General features: G+C 42.7%; 1 protein-coding gene across 1 annotated transcript in view; it reads right to left on the bottom strand.

The window, feature by feature from the left end:
• Positions 1-20,026, bottom strand: part of LOC310645290 (fatty acyl-CoA hydrolase precursor, medium chain-like) — a 32,802-nt gene extending 12,776 nt beyond the window's left edge. Inside the window, exons 1-6 of the mRNA XM_083370902.1 lie at positions 19,889-20,026; positions 3,507-3,711; positions 2,487-2,631; positions 2,127-2,260; positions 1,448-1,601; positions 79-183 (exon numbers count right to left, since the gene is read on the bottom strand). Coding sequence (XP_083227028.1) covers positions 79-183; positions 1,448-1,601; positions 2,127-2,260; positions 2,487-2,631; positions 3,507-3,711; positions 19,889-19,952 — 807 coding nt within the window. The 5' untranslated portion in view covers positions 19,953-20,026. The remainder of the gene's footprint in view (positions 1-78; positions 184-1,447; positions 1,602-2,126; positions 2,261-2,486; positions 2,632-3,506; positions 3,712-19,888) is intronic.
• Positions 20,027-21,333: the final 1,307 nt, after the last annotated feature.

Below are 21,333 nucleotides of genomic sequence, written 5' to 3'. Positions count from 1 at the left end.
TCTTCTTCTTTTCATCTTCCCTCGGAGAAAAGATTCCCAGATCCAGAGCAATGACTGCCTTGCTCTTCCAAACCTCACCTTAGCCAGCTTTTCTGGATGGGCATCGAACAGCAGGTCCATTATGGCAACACCACTTTCCGAAATCGCTTTGTGGAACAGACCTTTGGACAGAGGTGATAACACCTGGCCAGGGAGGAAAGCAAGAGCCACTTTTTTCAATCAACCCATTGCATCACCCGATAACTGTACTGATATTGCCCTGATTGTATTTGGCAAAAGGTTATCAAATCAATTTGCTTCAAGTGTTAACTGTATAAAAAGCCCTGCAATGCCAAAGTCACTCATTCACACGTTACTTTTTAAAGTCTTAACAATTCATTCATGTCAGGTCCCCCCAAAATCTGTATTTTAATTTAATTTTAATATTTGTAGCTTTCCTATGTGGCCTGCCGTTCTGTTGGGAGGGGGGAGCTTTTGGGAATGCTTTGCACTGTCTGCTTTGTTGCCCTCCCCCCCCCAGGATGGAATGTCTTACCCTTATCTGAGAGGCGGTTTGCGCTTGGAGTCAGAAGAAATCAAAAGTGAGAAAGACCTTGAGGAGCCTGCCAAAAAGACTGGTTACCAAAGCACGATGCCACCTGTGGATTGGCTGGGATTCAAATGAACCCTGGGATGCTGGGGGGAGGAGTATTGAATGCTACTTTTAATATATTGCTTTGTGGTTTTTTCTCTCAGATCTAGCCTTGATTCCCTGCTGTCAGTGGCCTCTAATAAAAGTTTCCTTTTGAGACAATGCCTGTTTCAAGAGTTTTGCTTTCTTGGGTGGCTTAGCTGAGGTAGGTCCTTACATTCATGCTTTGTTAATCTACAAAAAGTCGCATTTTAAATTATGCTTTTAACATTGCTGCATTGAACTCCTATTGTTAATACAAGCAAGAAGTTGTTATACAATATATAATAATTTACAACTGTCAGTTGCCATCTTAGGCTTGCTTGTGCTCCACTGCTATGTGGTGACAGACTTCCATGAACCGTGGGAAGGGGGGAATGAAGGGGGCAAATGCTTGGGGAAACAAAAGTAAGTGCTGTATCTCCCCAAGACGCTGCCTCAAGGTAACCCAGCTGGAAAAAGGAAAAAGGCCACATACCTACACCTGGACTGACCGTTGGGAAAATATCCTGCCTGAACCAGATTGGTTGCACTGGAGGGAGCAATGAGAGATTGTTAAGGGAGGGAAATGTAGAACGTAGGGACTTTAAGTTCTGACTTTGCAATACTGCCATTCACTTGATCACTAATAAAACTATATCTTTCTCAACAAAGGGAGCCAAGGATCGTTCCTATTTAGACTTTTGTGACAGCTCTGATGGTAATCTTGTCTCAAGCCATTACAGATAGGCCAAACATTATGGGAATTACTAGAAATGAAATAGGACATGAACTTACATGTGCAGAAGAGCTGAATCCACCTGCTGAATTCCCAAATATGGTAACTGATCCTGGATTACCCCCAAAATTTGCAATGTTCTCCTGGATCCACTGCAGAGCTGCCACTTGATCCAGCAGGCCCCAGTTCCCTTGAGCATGCTCATCTCCAGTGCTGGGGGGAGAAGGAGAAGCAAGGAAATATGGATCCAGAGGAAATCCAGGCATTCTGCAGCCAGACCACTCTCACTTTTGGCCTTCAAACATTCATAGTAGGAGTGCCCCTGAACAACATGAGGAGATGCCCTCCCTTTACCTGCTCTGCAGGGCTGTGACACAGGCAAATCTCGGCCAGAGATTTACAGTCAATAGCTCAGCTAGCACTCAGGAACTTACCATGCCAGATTGGCCTCTCTGGATCCAACTTGCATCAAGTGCAATAGGTGCTCATGTGCAGATGCAATCCACTTTTCAGGGGAGGAAAGGATTCCAAAAGGCCCGAGGGTGATAATAATAAACAAACCCCCAACATCTTCTCTTCAGGTACAAAGCATGCATTTCCGCTCTCTTTCTGAACAACAAGAGCAGCTTGCGAAACCCAGTATTTAAGGGAACCTGAGCTCTTAAGACAGCATTAAAACAAAGGTGAGAGGGGTGAGCTATCATCCAGGTGGAGATGAAAATGACAATATCAGCTTACCTGTAAAACCCGAGAATGCCCAAGCGGTATTGGATCACCACCACCACTACATTTTCGTAAGCAGACAAAACAGATCCATCATATGTGGATGCTGCGCCCAGCAGTAGTCCTCCACCATGGATCCAGACCATCACCTGGAAGCAAAATGCAACAGGACAATGGAAGTGACTCTCTGTTAAGGTGAGAAGTGACTTAGAAGCCCCTTCTGCAAATGTAGACAATTGAGATATTTACTGTACAAAATGGATTTAGTAGTTAAAGTAGATTTAGATGCAATATCAATAAACAGTACTGAATGCTACTTGATTTCACCTTAGGCTGTGGGACCAAATCAAACCCAGAAACAAGAAAGTCGCTTACCGTTAACTGCTCTGCCTTATCAGCCTGGGCGGGCACGTAAATGTTCAGGTACAAACAGTCTTCCCCGATGCGCAAGGAGATCCTTTGCCCCGTGTTAGCAAAAGCATCCGAGAGAGCTTGTCCCACCAGCGGATCCTGCAGGCACCTTGCAGAGACCAAGCAGAAGGGCCTTCAAGGTCTGAACTAGCAAAAGAGTTGGTGGTCTGAGGTTGCCTAAGAGGATTTGAGGCATCATCTAAACCAAATTTATCAGCCTTCTGTGCCTGCTGCTTGCTCAAATGGAGCTGCAAGTGTCTCTCACCTGCCACATGTGTGGCCCAGTTCCAAATGGGCTGCAACCCAGTACAGGGCCATGGCTCAGAGGTTGGGGACCCCTGTCTAAGCTTTTCTGCCTTTGAAATAATTTCAGTGTACTTCTTTCATGGGAAAAAGCCAAGGAGCTGAGAAATTTTGCTTCTTTCAGCCCTGTTATTGTTTTTCTTCTCTGAAAAGATAGTTGACATGTTTGGAAAAGGGGATCTTTTGCAAGAAAGGATTTTGCTCAAACTGCCAGCCAGATGTTCACAAATACAAATGGAAGTGCAGGAAGATCGCTGCCGAAAAGGTTGCCCAGTTATCACTTCTATGGGTGGGGACAAAGGGAATTTTGTTGGTTTATCATCCGTGGAATAAAATACAGGTAACTTCAAGACTACAGCACTGGCATCAATCTTTTAAAAAGGGGGAATGGTGTTGAAAGAATTCACTTGATTTAACATGCTTTGTAAAGGTGTTCAGAAGACAAGAAAAAGTGGGGATCTGGAAAACTCCTGTGCAACCATATCCCCTCCCCCAACTTGCCAACCAGGAAATTCAAGTTTCATGAAGAAAACTCTTTCCCCCCCTATAATTCTTTGGTGATCCTTCCTGATGAGAACCTAAGAGCCATAGGCTTTTCTAGCCGGTTATTAGTCATCCCTTTGTGATCAGATGCAGAGAGAGAAGCACCATCTCTGGCTTGGCAAAATATTCTTGACTTACATGGGTGGGTAAGAGGTTGCATCTCTGAGACCAGTCCAGGGTTCTGCCGGCTGCGGAGGGGAAAACCGCAAAGGTCCAACAGGGGGTTTTGCGTAAGGAATTCCGAGGAAAACCTCCACATCCCTCTCAGCTCCTCTCACCCTGATCCGCTGTCCTTGTAATTCCCCATTTGGGGTGAGGACCCGGGGAGGGTCAGGAGTTTTCCCTGTGCAAGGAAAAGGCACTTGTGACTAAGAAGGCCAGCCAGAGATCTCGCTGGCTTTCTTACACAGGAGATAAGACAGTAACACCACATATTTTCTTATAGAGTTCGTTGTGGCTGGGGTATGTACATTTTTCTTGGAAAGCACCACCATAGTAGTTGGAAGAAACACAACGGTTGCTTTGGAGGAATGCAGAATACCGTGTGTGTTCAGTATTTATGAATGTTAAGAGAGAGCCGTGATTCCTCTTCTACTTAAAGAAAGTCTATCCCAGAGCATCACCAATGGATGAAAATACCCAGTTACCACCTGTCAGACAGGAAGAGAGCCCTGCTCCCCCACAAGAAGAAAGACCAAAGAAGGTAACCCCAGATTAGCCATCTCTTCCACAGGAGCAGATACGTAGAAAGACAAAGGGGGTGAAGGAGAGCCAGCCCTTCCTTCTTTCAACCCCTAACAGCTCCTTTGGGTCAGGAGGTCAAGAGTGGCCAAAGTCAGACTTCCGGTTGTGATCTTGCAGTGATGCAGATGCAGAAAGATGGGGCTCTGTCTTTTGCATCTGGTTTCACACCGCTGGGAGACCCTGGAAAGGGTCGAAAGTCGCCCCATAGAAGAGGCAAGCAAGGAAGGGACTCTCATTGATTGCGGGGAGTGGGCATGGCAGCCCCCGTTTGATCTGAGGAAGCCCTCTAAACCAGCGGAGGAAAGACTGGCTGCATTCATGTAGCCAGTCTTAAGCTGTGGACAATGGAAGTCAACAAGCACTATCAAGCAACTTTACAGCAATGTGGATGAAACTGGGTGAGACCTGATCCTTTCTTCCTGAAAATCTGCCCAAAGCGTTCTCCCCACCCCCCACCCCGACCCTGATGAAAGAGGGAAAGGGAATTTCTGCCCCACTCCCTCAGAAAAGTGGCGAATTAATACTTGGGGACACTGGTGAAACCTATGAGAGTTATCTGGAATTAAAATATACTTACAGATTGAAAATTTGGGGACCAAAAGTGTTTTTAAGACCTTTTTATTTTTTTTCTAAATAAAAAGACTTGAAAAGTTTAACAATATAAGTTTTTGATCTAAAAACTGGAAAGTGGCATTGATGACATCTGGTGGTGAATTACAGCACTACAACTTATTTATGCCTAAAAGAAACCTGGCTTGAGGCCCAGAACTAGATAAGATTTTGGGTGGCCTTGGAACTATTTTATTATTGAGAATTAAAATAGAGAGGGGGGAGAGAACAGGCTTGGGGGCTGCTTATCTATGTGGCAGAGATGATAAACATTTTAAATTTGGCCTGTCTGAATTCTGAACATAAATACTGACTTTCAGAACTGCATTGTGGATTTTTTTTAATACTTTGGATTATAAATCTTGATCGTTAAACAACTCTCAAAGATTCCTCTCTCTCCCTGAACAGAAAGGATATATATTTTATTGGACAGAAAAATTCGAACTTTACTTATATCTGCTTAGGGGAGATTCAGGAATGGACACTCGGTTGGATAAAAGCTACTTATAAAAATAAAATAAAATAATAAAATAAAAATAAATAAATAAAATAATAAAATAAAATGGATGTTTCATTCTCAGTGTTAAATAGTAAAACATCATCTTTAACATCTGTTCCAGCAGCCTTACCATGCCATACCATCAAGAAAATACTGATGAAACACAGAAAGAAATTCTCTCCATGCTGAAATTAATACAAAAAACAATTATTCTAGCTTGTGAGCAGGTTACTAATAACACAAAGGAGATAAAAGAACAATTTTATAATTTAAATCTACAAACTCAGAAGACAACTACAGAGAAGGAACCAGTAACCCAAAAAATAGAAGGAAAACTAGAGAACGCTGACAGAAATATTGATGATCCAAAGGAGGAAATAAATGACCAGACTCAGATAAATGAAAACTCAGAAGATATAACGATAATATTGGAAACAGAAAAGACATTTTATAAATCAAGGTTTCAGAACATACTGGATGACAAGGAAGGAGAGCTGATGGAATGGAAGATAAGGTTGTTATTAGAACTGTGGGGTGCCAGAGAAGGAGGGAGGCGGTTTAATGAATATCAATGGGCTAGCTCTTCCAAATATATTTTAACCAAATTGTTTCTCTTGTTCCAAATAATATATATAAAAATAGAGGAAGAATTATTTGATTATCCAAATGCACTGACTTGGAAAGTTAGTTGGCAAAGAAAGAAAGCTAGAGTAAGATTGAAAGAAACAGAAGCTTTGACCTAATAGAGGGGATGCTATACTATTGATTAGGGGTTTGAATATGGTTAAAAATAGATTATTAGAAATAGAAGCATTTTTATAACTAGATAGCTAGGATTTGTAAATATTATATCTTGGTATGAAAAGGGAAATAAGAACATGTTAAGAACCTTGAATAAGGGATTTTTTTTGGTTGCCCAAATTCAAGTTGTTTTGAAATTATAAATGATTGGGATACTTTGAACTTGGATGGGGAACAAAAATTGAAAAAAAAGCAAAAATAGGATATGGATTAAATAAGTGGAAATTCAATGCAAATGCAATTAAGATATGTTTTGGCTAGGAAAGATATTCTAAACTAATATTATTAGAAAAATGTAACAAATGTTGATATGTAATTGTATGTTTACTAACAATAATAATAATTGTATTTGCTTAATGCGGAAAAATTGTTATTACCAGGAGAGAGGATGTACTGGCAGGTGTAACATTGGACCTAGTTGAAAAAGCTTATATGTATCACCAAATTCTTAATGGACTCAGTCATCACATTGACTACTGAGTACTTGTTTGTGAAAATATAAAATTAATAAAACATTTATAAAAAAAGAGGGGCCAAAGTCTATACTTTGCAGGTGCCAGCTAGCATGATCCACCAAATCACCTCCTCAGACGTCGCCACAGATCCATGGCTCTGCTTACAGGTGACCAACATGGCAAATTGCACCCAGGGCCCACCTAGTTCTTGAGTTGTGCAGCTCCAGATCCTAACCAGAAGAGATGCTGGGGGACTTCAGGGCCCTCACTGTCACTGCTGGGAACTCCTTCAACATCCTCAATTTTTCTGGGCTCCCACAAACTGCCTGATCTCAAGAAAATATGCATTTGAGTGAAGCGGGTGATGAGATTTTCAGACCATGCTGCTGCTTCCTTAACCAAACATGCTTCCAGGAGGTGTGCCTGCCGGGGGGGGACTAGGAAAAGGGGAAGCTTCTCTAAAGCAGTGCCAACCATTGCACCTGCCCCCCCCAAAGCGCCACTTCTGCTTCAGACACAAAGTGCTGCCCATCAAACCACAACCACACCACGACTTGGCAAGCAGTAATGTCTTGTGCCCCTTCATGGATTACTGCCTTGTCATGGCGAAGGGGCTTGCATAATTCAATGAAGCTATGAGCTATGCCGTGCAGGGCCACCCAAGACGGAAAGGTCATAGTAGAGAGTTCTGACAAAACGTGATCCACTGGAGAAGGAAATGGCAACCCACTCCAGTATCTTTGCCATGAAAACCCTATGGACAGTACCAAAAGGCAAAACGATATGACACTGGAAGATGAGCCCCTCAGGTCGGAAGGCGTCCAATATGCTACTGGGGAAGAGCAGAGGACTAGTAGCGCCAGAAAGAATGAAGCGACTGGGCCAAAGCCGAAAGGACGCTCAGCTGTGGATATGTCTGGTGGTGAAAGGAAAGTCCGATGCTGTAAAGATTCTTTCTCCATAGGAACCTGGAATGTAAGATCCATGAATCAAGGAAAGCTGGACGTGGTCAAACAAGAGATGACAAGACTAAACATCGACATCTTAGGTATCAGCAAACTAAAATGGACAGGAGTGGGTGAATTTAATTCAGATGACCATCAGGTATACTACTGCGGGCAAGAATCCCTCAGAAGAAATGGAGTAGCCTTCATAGTCAATAAAAAAGTAGGAAAAGCAATACTGGGATACAATCCCCAAAATGACAGAATGATCTCAGTTCGAATCCAAGGCAAACCATTCAATATCACAGTAGTCCAAGTCTATGCCCCAACCACCAGTGCTGAAGAGGATGAAATTGACCGGTTCTATGAAGCCCTACAGCACCTTATAGAACTAACACCCAAAAATGATGTCCTTATCATCATGGGAGATTGGAATGCTAAAGTAGGAAGCCAAAAGATAACTGGAATAACAGGCAAGTTTGGCCTTGGAGTACAAAATGAAGCAGGGCACAGGCTGATAGAATTTTGTCAAGAGAATACAATGGTCATAGCAAACACTCTTTTCCAACAACCCAAGAGACGGCTTTACACATGGACATCACCAGACAGTCAACACAGAAATCAGATTGACTATATGCTCTGCAGCCAAAGATGGAGAAGCTCTATACAGTCAGTAAAAACAAGACCAGGAGCTGACTGTGGCTCAGACCATGAGCTTCTTGTTGCAAAGTTTAGGCTTAAATTAAAGAAAGTAGGGAAAAGCGCTAGGCCAGTCAGGTATGAATTAAATCATATCCCTGTTCAATATACAGTAGAGGCGACAAATAGATTTAAGGAATTAGATCTGATAGACAGAGTGCCTGAAGAACTATGGACAGAGGTTCGCAACATTGTACAACAGGTAGCAACCAAAACCATCCCAAAGAAAAAGAAATGCACGAAAGCAAAATGGCTGTCTGAGGAAGCTTTGCAAATAGCTGAGGAAAGGAGGGAAGCGAAAGGCAAGGGAGAAAAAGAAAGATATGCCCAATTAAATGCAGAATTCCAAAGAATAGCTAGAAGAGATAAGAATGCCTTCTTAAATGAACAATGCAAAGAAATAGAAGAAAACAATAGAATAGGGAGGACCAGAGATCTTTTCAAGAAAATTGGAGAGATGAAAGGAACATTTCATGCAAAAATGGGCATGATAAAGGACCAAAATGGCAGGGACCTAACAGAGGCAGAAGAGATTAAGAAGAGGTGGCAAAATTACACAGAAGAACTATACAAGAATGAGCTTAACGTCCCTGATAATCACAATGAGGTGGTCACTGACCTCGAGCCAGACATCCTAGAATGTGAAGTGAAGGGGGCCTTAGAAAAGCTGAGCAACAACAAAGCTAATGGAGGTGACAGTATTCCAGCTGAGCTATTCAAAATCTTAAAAGACGATGCAGTAAAAGTGCTACACTCAATTTCCCAGCAAATTTGGAAAACTCAACAGTGGCCACAGGATTGGAAAAGATCAGTTTACATTCCAATTCCAAAGAAAGGCAGTGCCAAAGAATGTTCAAACTATCGCACCATTGCACTCATTTCTCATGCTAGTAAAGTTATGCTTAAAATTCTACAAACTAGACTTCAGCAGTATGTGGATCGAGAACTACCAGAAGTACAGGCAGGATTTCAAAGAGGCAGAGGAACTAGAGATCAAATTGCTAACATACGCTGGATCATGGAGAAAGCTAGAGAGTTCCAGAAAAACATCTACTTCTGCTTCATTGACTATGCTAAAGCCTTTGATTGTGTGGATCATAACAAACTCTGGCAAGTCCTTAAAGAGATGGGAGTACCAGACCATCTTATTTGTCTCTTGAGAAACCTATATGCAGGCCAAGAAGCAACAGTGAGAACTGGACACAGAACCACTGATTGGTTCAAAATTGGGAAAGGAGTCCGGCAAGGCTGTATACTGTCGCCTTGCCTATTTAACTTATATGCAGAGCACATCATGAGAAAGGCAGGGCTAGATGAATCAAAAGTTGGAATTAAGATTGCCGGAAGAAACATCAACAACCTAAGACATGCAGATGATACCACTCTAATGGCAGAAAGTGAAGAGGAACTAAAGAGCCTCTTGTTGCGAGTGAAGAAGGAGAGTGCAAAACTTGGGTTGAAACTAAACATTAAGAAAACCAAGATCATGGCATCCGGCCCTCTCAATTCCTGGCAAATAGATGGGGAAGAAATGGAGGTAGTGACAGATTTTATTTTCCTGGGCTCCAAGATCACTGCAGATGGGGACTGTAGCCAAGAAATTAAAAGACGCTTGCTCCTGGGGAGGAAAGCCATAGCAAATCTAGACAGCACACTAAAAAGCAGAGACATCACCCTGTCAACAAAAGTGCGTATAGTCAAGGCTATGGTCTTCCCAGTTGCAATGTATGGCAGTGAAAGCTGGACCATAAGAAAGGCTGAGCGCCAAAGAATTGAAGCCTTTGAACTATGGTGCTGGAGAAGACTCCTGCGAGTCCCCTGGACTGCAAGGCGATCAAACCGGTCAGTCCTAGAGGAGATCAACCCTGACTGCTCTTTAGAAGGCCAGATCCTGAAGCTAAAACTCAAATACTTTGGCCACCTGATGAGAAGGAAGGACTCACTGGAGAAGAGCCTAATGCTGGGAAAGATTGAGGGCAATAGAAGAAGGGGACGACAGAGAATGAGGTGGCTGGATGGAGTCACTGAAGCAGTAGGCGTGAGCTTAAATGGACTCCAGAAGATGGTAGAGGACAGGAAGGCCTGGAGGAACATTGTCCATCGGGTCGCGATGGGTCGGACATGACTTCGCAACTAACAACAACAACAACAATTTCTTGTGGCTTGAACCCACAACATTCCCAAGACTGTGATTGAGGGTTGTGACAGTATGTGGGGAAAGGCCTTGGGAGACGGGGCAGACAATTGTGAGATTGTGAGAACAATCAACCAGTGGAAGAGCTTGCTTTCAGGGGTTGTGGGTGCTCTATCACTGGAGGCCTGTAAGAAGAGACTGGACAGCCACTTGTCGGAAATGATATAGAGCTGTGGTGGCGAACCTATGACATGTGTGCCACAGGTGGCACACAGAACCATTTCTGTGGGCACGAGTGCAGCTGCTGCTGCCAGCAACTCGTGCAGGTCCATTAGCCCATTGCCGCCCAGAGCGGCAGCCCTGCCTAGCATAAAGGAGGTGAAGCAGTTGGCTAGCAAGGTCCGCGTAGAGGTGCACGCCCACACCCAGCAGGCAAAATGCCACCCCGAGCAGGGAAACCCAGATCCCCATCGGCGCCAGGCCCACCCAGGCCCAGCAGAGACGGGGGTGGAGGCATGCAATCCTGGCTGGGACTGGGGAGCCATGGCGCCAATGGGGATCCGCTTTCCCCGCCCAGGGTGACCTTTGGCTTTCTGGGTGTGGGCGTGCTCTACCACCTCTGGGGGGGGGGCTTGCTAGCTGGCTGGTTTGCCTCCTTTGTGCTGGGCGGGTGAGGCCTCCAGGTGGTGGCGGCAGCAGCCTAATGGACCTGTGGAAACCAGCCTGAAGCCGTTCCCCCCATCTGCCTCGCCTTGGGCTCCTCTCCTTCTGCACCCGCCCACCTGGAGCCTGACCTGGGGGACCCCAGGTGCCCATGCCCTACCGCCCCAGCCTTGCCACTGTGCATCCCACCAGCAGCCACTGCCAGTGCAGCAGCAGTAGCAGCTGCCTCTCATGACCTGGGTGGGAGTTTGCCCACTGCCCGGCCTGCCTGCTAGCTGGCCATTTTGCCTCCTTTGTGCTGGGTGGGCTCCAGGTGGCATCTTCACCAACGGAAGCATCTTCTGAAAGTGCCAGGTGCTCCTGACCCACGGCCACGGCCCCTGGGAATGACTGCAGTGGCCTTCCCCCTGAAGGAGCCCATCGTGTCCACTGACAAAGTCATCTTTTTGCCGGCCATTTCTCTGGACAGGCTTCCCCCAAACACTGTCAAAGCCAAAATCGTGGTGACCATCTGGAGATGTGACCAAGAGAGAGGTGAGGTCCAGAAGCGTGGCTACCTCAGCATCTTGCAGGATCGGGCCCCTTCCCAGATCTTCCTCGAAGAGCAGAGCGCCTTCAAGGGGGGAGGCAGGCGGTGCATATTCCCCAAGCATGAGACTGGGATTTTTTCCCCCGCTATTGGATTTTCGCTGCCAGACTGTTTAACTTGATGGAGAAAGGGAAGGATATGCATTCTGCATCAAGGAAACCTTTAAGAAGTTAAAGAGTTAAAGAGTTTGGCACTGAAAATCCTCCTCCTCCTCCTCACTATGCCTCGGGCCGGTGCCACCAGCAGCTTGCTCAGGTCCATAATACAATGAGCCAGTCGTCTTCTGAATATATTCTTTCCAGTTCTTGTGAGGTTCACTCCATCCCTTGCCAATAGCCCTTCATGTAAGTAATGCAGACCATGGTCTAGGTCCTGGAAACTGAAGTTCTGTTGACAACACCAGTTTTTAAGCCAGTGGTTTGTTTCTAAAATCCTTTGTTCCCTCCTTGGATGTTGCCCTTTTGTAGGAAGTATAGATGAAAACACCACTTGAGCTCCTAATTCTTAATCCCTCCTCTCTGTTTGACCAGCACAGCTCTGGCCACTGAAGAGGATGAGAACAGAACAGAACATTGTGGGGCTGAATAGACTTGTGACAATTGCCAGAGGGAGCAAGTTGCTAGTTCTCGAATCTACTGTAAGATGTTCAGAATGTTCATTGTAAGATATAATAATTTATTTTTGTGCTTTCTACCCATAACAAAAATGGAACAGGATTCTGAGCTGCACTTTAGAATCATAAAACCATATTCTTGGAACTAAAGCATTTGAAATAAATATTGGATTGTGGATTGTGGATGATAACCAGTCGGTTTGACAACCCAAATACAAAGATCCCAGAAAAACAATACAACAACAAAATAGGTAACACATGATAAAAATGGAGGATTTGAGACATCTAAAAATACATCAACTGATCAAATTTTAAAATCATTGAAATTCGTACAAAACAAGATTAAATACATTTTTGCTTTAGCATTGGAATATTTAGATATACAGGTAGTCCTCATTTAGGAACCACAATTGGGATAAGTACCTCAACCATTAAGTGAAACAGTTGCTAGATGTTTTTGATGTTACTTCAGCTTTCCTTTGCATTACAGGTCATTTCATTGTATGAAAGGTCAGTCATACCAGGATTTATCATAAGGTTACTTCTTTTTCCCCCCAATTTTGTTTATTTGTGTATCAAGCAAACATTAAATCAATAGCATTTTACATCACATTATGAGGAGGAAATAAGGTTGTCCCATTACATATAAGAAAGCAACCAACAAGAAAGAAAAAATCATTGCATATACCAAGTAATAAGATTCAATTAATAACTCTTTTTGACATCCAATTGTACCATTGACTCCAAGACAAATAGTAAGTAATCTGTGTCCCCTCGTCCCCTTAACATCATAGTAAGCCGATCTGATTCCGCACAGTTCAATATTTTCTGAATTACTATTTGGTCGGGTGGGCTAACATCCATCTTCCAATATTGGGCCCACGCCAATCTTGCAGCAGTGGTTATATGTAACAACAAGTACCACACAGTTCTGTTTATATTTTGTGGTCTTATCCCCAATAAAAATACCTCAAGACACAATTGTATATGGTATCCCAACATCTCACTTAGCCATTTCTGAATATTCTTCCAGAAATTCATAGCCTCTCGACAGGTCCACCATTGGTGGAAATATGTGCCTTCTTTGACACCACATTTCCAACAGGTTGGGGATGTTCCCGGAAACATTTTGGCAAGCCTAGCCGGCGATAAATGCCATTTTATATATATTTTCTTTATATGCTATTGACCGTGTTAACTTAATGTTCTTAACCCAAAGTTCGCTCCACCTCTCAGTGTCTATTGAGCAACCTAAATCTCTCACCCAGGCATGGATCGAGGCCTTCGTGCCCTCCTCAGCTACTTCCATAGCCATAAAAATTTTACAACACTTAGATAAGATCTTATCATCCACTCCCATCAAAATCCTATCCAGGGTATGGAGCTCTCGACAAATTCCAGGCCTCTGCCTGTCCTTCATGTATTTAGTACTAATTTGAAGATAGGTCCACCAATCTAAATTTAACCCCTGTTCCTGAAGTGATAACTTTGTTTTTAAGTTTCCATTTAAATCTAATAACTCTTTATAAGTCAACTTTTTCTCAAAATTGTACAAAGTCGGATAGACCACAGCTTCCACGGGTGAGGTCCAAGGTGGCACTTTATTATAATATATTTTCCTAATTCTGGCCCAGATCGCAATCAAAACTCCACGTAAATAGTGTTTAGTAAAGTATTCTGGGGGTCTATCTCTTTCCCACCATAGGTGGGCATGCCACCCCTGCTGGAGATCATGGCCTTCAATTATCAACAAACGTTTATGTGCCAATATGACCCATTCACGAATCCATACCAGGATCGCCAAATTATAATAGTTTTGCCAATTTGAAACCCCGAATCTACCTTGTTCTTTCGGTTTCTGCATCATTTTTAATCTAATTCGAAATAAGGTTACTTCTTTTTTTTTTAATTGAAAAGTTTTACAGTACATTTTTGTTACCACGCACCTCGGAGAAGGCTTCAAATCGTGAGTAATGGGCTCCCCACTTTCCAAAGTTTCGTCAGGTCATAGGGACGAACTTTTTAATATAGTGCAGAATGCTAATTTTGTTCAAAAACACAATGGCACCATGGTCCATCCTGCAGGAAAGAGACTTTTAACAAAACTTTTACAATATATTAACAAAAATTGTCCGGCTTATCCGGAATCAGGCACTTTGTCTGTTATAACCTGGGAAAAGCTAGGTAAATATCTTCACAATCATCCCAGGGCGCCTGCTGACATTTTGTCCGCATGGCAAGCAGTGATGGCAGCATTAAAACTTTTGCCATCTCCTTTAGATCTGACATCTTCTACCTCTAAACCTCTTGATCCTTCTTCTGATCTTTCGCCTTCATCTGAAGCACCACCACCCTATCCTTCTGCACCATCTACAACATCTTCTGAGAAACCTTCCTTGCATTCTTCATCTTCATCTGAATTTCTAGCCTCCTCTTCTCCAACCTTATTGCCAGGAGGCCAATTAACAAATCTTCTTACTTCATCTGTTTTTCTGATGAATTCTCCTGAAGAAACATCTCTTTACCCTTTAAGTATAGCCCCGGGTGGAGGGGGTCCTGCAATTCATCAAAATATACCTATGAAATTATTAAAAGATTTGAAAATGGCAGTAAAAGAATATGGTATCCAATCGCCATATGTTAAAGGATTACTTAATTCATTAGTAGATGCTAACTCGACAATGCTACTTTATGATTGGAAAACTCTTTTTTCTATGCTTTTAACTCCTGCTCAATATGTCATCTGGCAATCAGAATACCAAAAACATGTTGAATCTGAGGTCCGAAAAGGACTCCCTCAGGCTGTAACACGTGAACACTTGTTGGGCATCGGTCAATTTGCCACCTTAATTCAACAGCAAAATTGTCCCCGGCGTGCTTTTGCCATAATACATCTCTGTGCAATGGCAGCTTTACGCCACGTAGATGATGCCTCCGGAGAATCTGCTCAAAACTTTCTCAAAATTGTTCAAGGACCTACGGAACCATATACTACATTTATCAGTCGCCTTCAATTGGCATTAGAACGACAAATTGAAAATAAAGCTGGCAGAGATGAACTAATTATTAAATTGGCTTATAGCAATGCTAATAATGACTGTCAGAAAGTCTTACAACCCATTGCTAACAAACCAGGAGTTACACTTGCAGAATTTTTAGAACTTTGTCGCAGTGTAGGGACAACTTCCTATAAGATGGAAGCACTGGCGGCAGTTATTTCTGCTACAAAAGCATCTCCTGAAACTTCTCCGGAAGCTTTTCCTATCACAAGAACAGGGAATTGTTTCAACTGTGGCAAACCGGGTCATTTCAAAAATCAGTGTCGACAACCTGGGGGAGGGGGTGCGCCTCGTGGCCAAGCACGGGGACCACAGCCACCCCCCAACACAAAGCCAAAAACAGTCTGCCCACGTTGCCGCAAAGGCTTCCACTGGGCTTCGCAATGTCGAGCAAATGTTTCCATTCAACAAAATCAGGGAAACTAGACATGGGGCGATCAGCCAGCCCCGCTCCAAAGGTTGAAACTATTTCCACACTTCCTTTTGATTTGGCAAATACTCAATCTTCAAATACATTTTCATTGCCTGTTATTTTAACTTCAGATATAACATATGATGATTCTGGATCAATTTTTACCATGCCATTATCAATTACATTACAGAAGCCTGTTCCCTCTAATATTCCGGCTTTACTTATTCCTAATTCTGTTTTAATTGTTGAAGGAGTAGTTCTCTCTTAAATTTTGGGCCTGTGTAAATTTTACATTTCTAACCCAGATCTTTTCCCAAGTATCCATTGTTATAACTTCTTGAAAATTCTGAGCCCACTTTATCATACAGTCTTTAACAAGTTCCGTTTCTGAATCAATTTCTATCAATGCATTATATATCCTTTTTATATGTGCTTGACCTTGATCTCTAATTTGTTTTACCAAATTTTCATCAGTCATCAAGAAACCAACTTTCTGGTCCTCTTTCCATCTGGCCTGTAATTGCCCATACTGAAACCAAGTTTGTACAATCTTTTCTTCTTTTAAAATATTATATGGCTTTAATTGCCATACATTCCTCTCTAAACTTAAAATTTCCTTATATGTAGTCTCATCATGTTTAAATCCCACATTTATATTTTCTATTGCGTGTTTAGGTATTGCCCAAATAGGTATCTTATAGTTTAACTTATGTCTATACTTTTTCCAAACTCGCAACAGAGCATACCTTAAAATATGTACCTTAAACACATTATCCACCTTCTTATCATACAATAAATATGCATGCCAACCAAATAACAAATCATGACCCTCAAGATTTAATAATCTCCCTTGTGTTAAATTAAACCAATCACTTATCGCTGACAAAGCAGCAGCCTCATAGTATAATTTAAAATTAGGCACTTTAAGACCACCTCTTTCACGCGTATCTTGCATTATCTTAAATTTAACTCGTGGCTTTTTCCCTGCCCAAACAAATTTATTAATTCCTTTTTGCCATTCCTCCAAATTCAAATCCTTTTTAAGTATAGGTATCATTTGAAATAAAAATAAAAATTTTGGCAAAACATTCATTTTCACTGCTGCAATTTTTCCCAGTAAAGATAAATGTAATTTTTTCCAACTATCTAATTCTTTTTGTACTTTTCCCCATAACTTTTCATAATTATTTTTATATAACTTCATATTTGAGGCTGACAAATATATCCCCAAATATTTAATCCTTTTAACTATTTCAAATCCCGTTAGCTCTTCTAAAACAGCCTTTTGTAATACTGTCATATTTTTAGACAATACTTTAGTTTTTTGTATATTAATCTTAAATCCAGAAACTTTCCCATATTGCATTATTATCTCCATTAATTCTACAACTGAATAATCGGGCTGAGTTATTGTAACAACCAGATCATCTGCAAACGCCCTCAATCTATAATCCTGATCTCTTATTTGGATTCCCCTAATTTTATCCGAATTACGTATTTTAATCAGTAGTATTTCCAATGTTAAAACAAATAATAGAGGTGACAACGGGCACCCCTGCCTTGTACCTTTTTCAATATTACATAGTTCAGTCAAACTATTATTAACTATTATACGGGCTGTTTGCTTTTGATATATTGCCCTAATTGGTTGTAAAAATTTATCCCCAAATTCCATTTTCTCTAATACTTTCATCAAAAATTGCCAATCCAATTGATCAAAGGCTTTTTCAGCATCCAAAAAGATCAGAGCTGCAGGGATCTGATTATTTCTTTCCAAAAATTCCAATAAATCTACAATATGTCTCACATTATTCTTCATTTGTCTACCACTTATAAATCCAGTTTGATCACCATGAATTACTTGTTGTATTACCCTCATTAATCTATTAGCTAGAATTTTTGCAAATATCTTGTAGTCAGTATTCAAAAGTGATATTGGCCTATAATTTTTAGCTTGAGTGGCATCCTGATCTTCTTTCGGAATCAAAGAAATAAAAGCAGTCTTCCAAGATGGAGGTACCCCTCCTCCCATTTGAATTGTCTTAAACAATTCCCTTAAAGGCTTCACCATTTCTAACTGTAAATTTTTATAATACACAGCAGTCAATCCGTCAGTCTAATTCTCACAGCGAACTCCATCTCTCTATACTGCACCAAGGTTAAATCGTCGTCTATCTTATCCATCACATTTTCAGTCTCCGTCATTTTAGCATCTAATCTGATATTATTTTGGCTGAGATCTTCCACTCTCTCGTCCAGATGCTCTATACAAACAGCCATGCCTTGAAATGCAAGTAAGATGTCTGCCCTCATTTCTGTAAGCTTCTCCTCCATGAGCTCAGCTAGTTGTTGAGATTGCTTTTTCAAAGCCTCTTGCAAAACATCCTGCAAATCTTTTACTATCAAAGCTGGTGCAGGTGCAGGTGCAAGGGGGGGCATTAAAGCTTGTAACAAAGATTGCTGCACCGGGGAAGCCCCCGCGCTTCTAGGAACTTTAGATGATTTGGCAGCCACTTTCACCCACTTAAATCTGTTGCGCACTTTCACTTTTAAAAATCTCCACAAAGTCCACTGAGTTAAAGATCATATACTTGCTTTAACATGATTCTCCTGTACCGCTCTGCCTGCATCCAAGTAATCCAAAGTTCACTCTCGCTGTCAGGGATGGTTGCTGCATCCTGCTCTGCTCCAAAGCCCTGGAGCAGAGGCGTCCGGAGGTCCGGAGCAAACTCAGGCTTCAGGGGGGGCTCAATCCTTCAACCACCAGAGTTTCAACTCTGGAGGTCTGGGAGAGCTCTACCCCTGCCTGGGCGCTCACCCCCTCCTCTTCTCCCGAGGAGGGGGCTTCCGAGCTGCCAAAACAGCTGATAGGCACTGTATTGGCGATTCTACGCAGCATCGGGGCTGACAGCCGAAATGGCTACCGGCGACGGAGCCTTGCCACCCGGAAGTCCAGGTTACTTCTTCATCACTATCAAAAGTGCAAATGGTAACTAAATGAGGCAGTTATGAGGACAACCAATACAACTCAAAGGAATACATTTAACAGTGTCTTTATCAATTAGCTTAAAAAAATTCAACCCAGGATAAGTGTCAGTCTAAAATTGCTTTGGATTTGGGAAAGACCTGTGCCAGAGTTGAGACTGGATTTTCATAGCTCTGCAACACAATGCAACTACTGAGTAGGGGGTCCAAAGTTTCACAGAAATAAGAGGTGTAACTCGTCTTCTCTGTATTAGGAGGGAGGCAATGCAAAGGAAGAAGGCGAGGTTGCCACAGCCAGACTTGGACAGAGGGACAGAGACCGACTTTCGAAGGTTCCAGCTCCTTTAGAGAGCATTATTGTCTGACAGAAGACCCTTTGTGGCTCATTCTCAGGAGCGCTGACCGTCCGGGTAGGAGGCCCTGCTGGAAGGAGAGGCTGTGGGAAAGCTCCCATCCGAGCAAGGGAAGGGAGACCAAGGCTTTCTGAAGGCAAGCTGTTCCACTGGTTAATTGTCCTTCCCAACAGTGAGGACAATGGAACAGCTTGCCTTCAGACTTCATGGGAGCTCCATCGCTGGAGATTTTTAAGAAGAGGCTAAACCAGTGATGGTGAGCCTTTTAGAGACCGAGTGCCCAAACTGCAAACCAAAACCCAAATGTATCGTCGGGTGCCGGGTGGGCATGGCCCTTTGGCTGGGCGTGGCCCATTGGTGGGCATGGCTGCAGTGGTAATGGCAGACTGGGTGGGACTAAAAAGTTCAATCAATCAATTCCAACTTTGCAAGATCCTTTTTTCCCCGCTAGAAGTTGAAATTGATTGATTGAACCTTTTTTTGCACGTGGCGCTGGAGTCCTAAAGCGAAAAGGTTTTATAAAACCCAACTGAAGACCTAGGACTGGGGCAACGGCGTGCGTGCCCACAGAGAGGGCTCTGTGTGCCACCTGTGGCACGCATGCAATAGATTTGCCACCACGGGGCTAAACAGTCATTTGTCTGAAATGGTATAAGTACTCCTACTTGAGCAGGAGGCTGGACTAGACGACCTCCAAGGTCCCTTCCAGCTCTATTCTATTCTATTCTGTTCTGTTCTGTTCTAGTTCTATCCTAATTCTTATTCTAATATTGAAAACTTTAATCAGGCAGATACTGTTCTATGCAAGTCTACATTTTTCATCAAGGGCTGCACATTGACAAAAACAGGATTTGGTTCTCAAAATCAATGCCTCAAAGACAGATATTACTGGCATGACGGGTTCTTCTCCATTTTTGGTCCCTGCAAGAGGATCACATTTTTGCAAACTTTGTAATCTTACCTCTATCTGCCAGAGAGGGGGCCCAAAAGACCAACAGGAGGGACAGCCACCAGACCAGCTTCATTTCTGGTTAGTGCTCAGAGCCTGAAATACTAGCAGAAGGGCGAGTGGGAGCTTATAAACAGAAATACTTATGCAACCTTCAATCTCCCAGGGTTAAATTTCAAAGAAGGCAGGTCACACCTCCTATTTCTGTATCTTGTTTCTGAGATGATCCTGTTGTCCCTCCCACATTACTAAAAATCAGGAAGCGAGAAAAACCTCAGAAGGCTGGGAGTGGATGAAGCAAGACCAAAATTGGTTTGATTTAATATCCTGTGCTTGCTCCTGTTGGAGGAGAAAGAAAAATCCATAAAACAGAAATTGCGAATGTTCATCCAATTTGTGATTTCTCAAGTTGAGCTTTGTTCTGTTTGTTCAAGCAGAACACAATAGTACTTTGGTCTCCAAGATTTATTATGAGTTTGTGACACCAGATCAAACACATGTGGACATTGTTAGTAACACTCCATGGGCAGGACTTTGAAAACAAAGGATAACAGGGTTAGAAAGGAACTTGGATGTCTTCTAGTCCAACCCCCTGCTCAAGCAGAAGACCCTACCCCAGGGGTAGGCAAACTTGGTTCTTTTACGACTCATGGACTTCAACTCCCAGAATTCCTGAGCCAGCATGGGGGAACTATGGCGCCTTCATGACTCATGGACTTTAACTTCCAGAATTCCTGAGCCAGCATGGGGGAACTATGGCCCCCCTCATGACTTGTGGACTTCAACTCCCAGAATTCCTGAGCCAGCATGGCTCAGCTTGGAAACCTCTCCCTTTCCCCTCAGCATGGCTGGCTCAGGAATTCTGGGAGTTGAAGTCCACCAGTCATAAAAGAGCCAAGGCTCCCTGCCCCTGTCCTATACCATTCCAGACAAATGGCTGTCCAATCTCTTCCTGAAAAACCACTTTGAGACAAAATCTGAAGCAAAATACAAAATGCTGAATTTATAATTAAGCAACAAGAAACCATAAATGTGTAAGAATATAGCCAATTACAGAGAAACCCCAAAGACAAAAATAAGTGGGTCAGACTTGTGCTATGCAGCAACTTTCCACTGCCTCTAACGATCTTTCTAACCTGTTCCTTTTACAATTAACTCTGACAGTCTATACCAGGGGCGTCAAACTGCCGGCCTGCAGGTCAAATGCGTCATGCCGAAACCACGCCCACCCCATTGCCGGCAATGGAAAAAAGTCACAATAAGTTGCGACACATCATGTGACATTGCAAGTTTGACACCCCTGGTCTATACAATGTGAAAACTACTTCCCTTTAAAGCCCACTTCCTTGCTACATTTACTGCTACATTTACTGTGCTTTATATACCTTGCAATCTTCAGGAACCCCATGCTAAAACATTTATGAATATTCAGATTGCTGAAATTCTTCCATAATGTT

Source organism: Vipera ursinii (genome assembly GCF_947247035.1).
Source record: "Vipera ursinii genome assembly, chromosome: 10".
Taxonomy (NCBI): domain Eukaryota; kingdom Metazoa; phylum Chordata; class Lepidosauria; order Squamata; family Viperidae; genus Vipera; species Vipera ursinii.
This window is presented reverse-complemented; position numbering and strand designations above follow the sequence as displayed.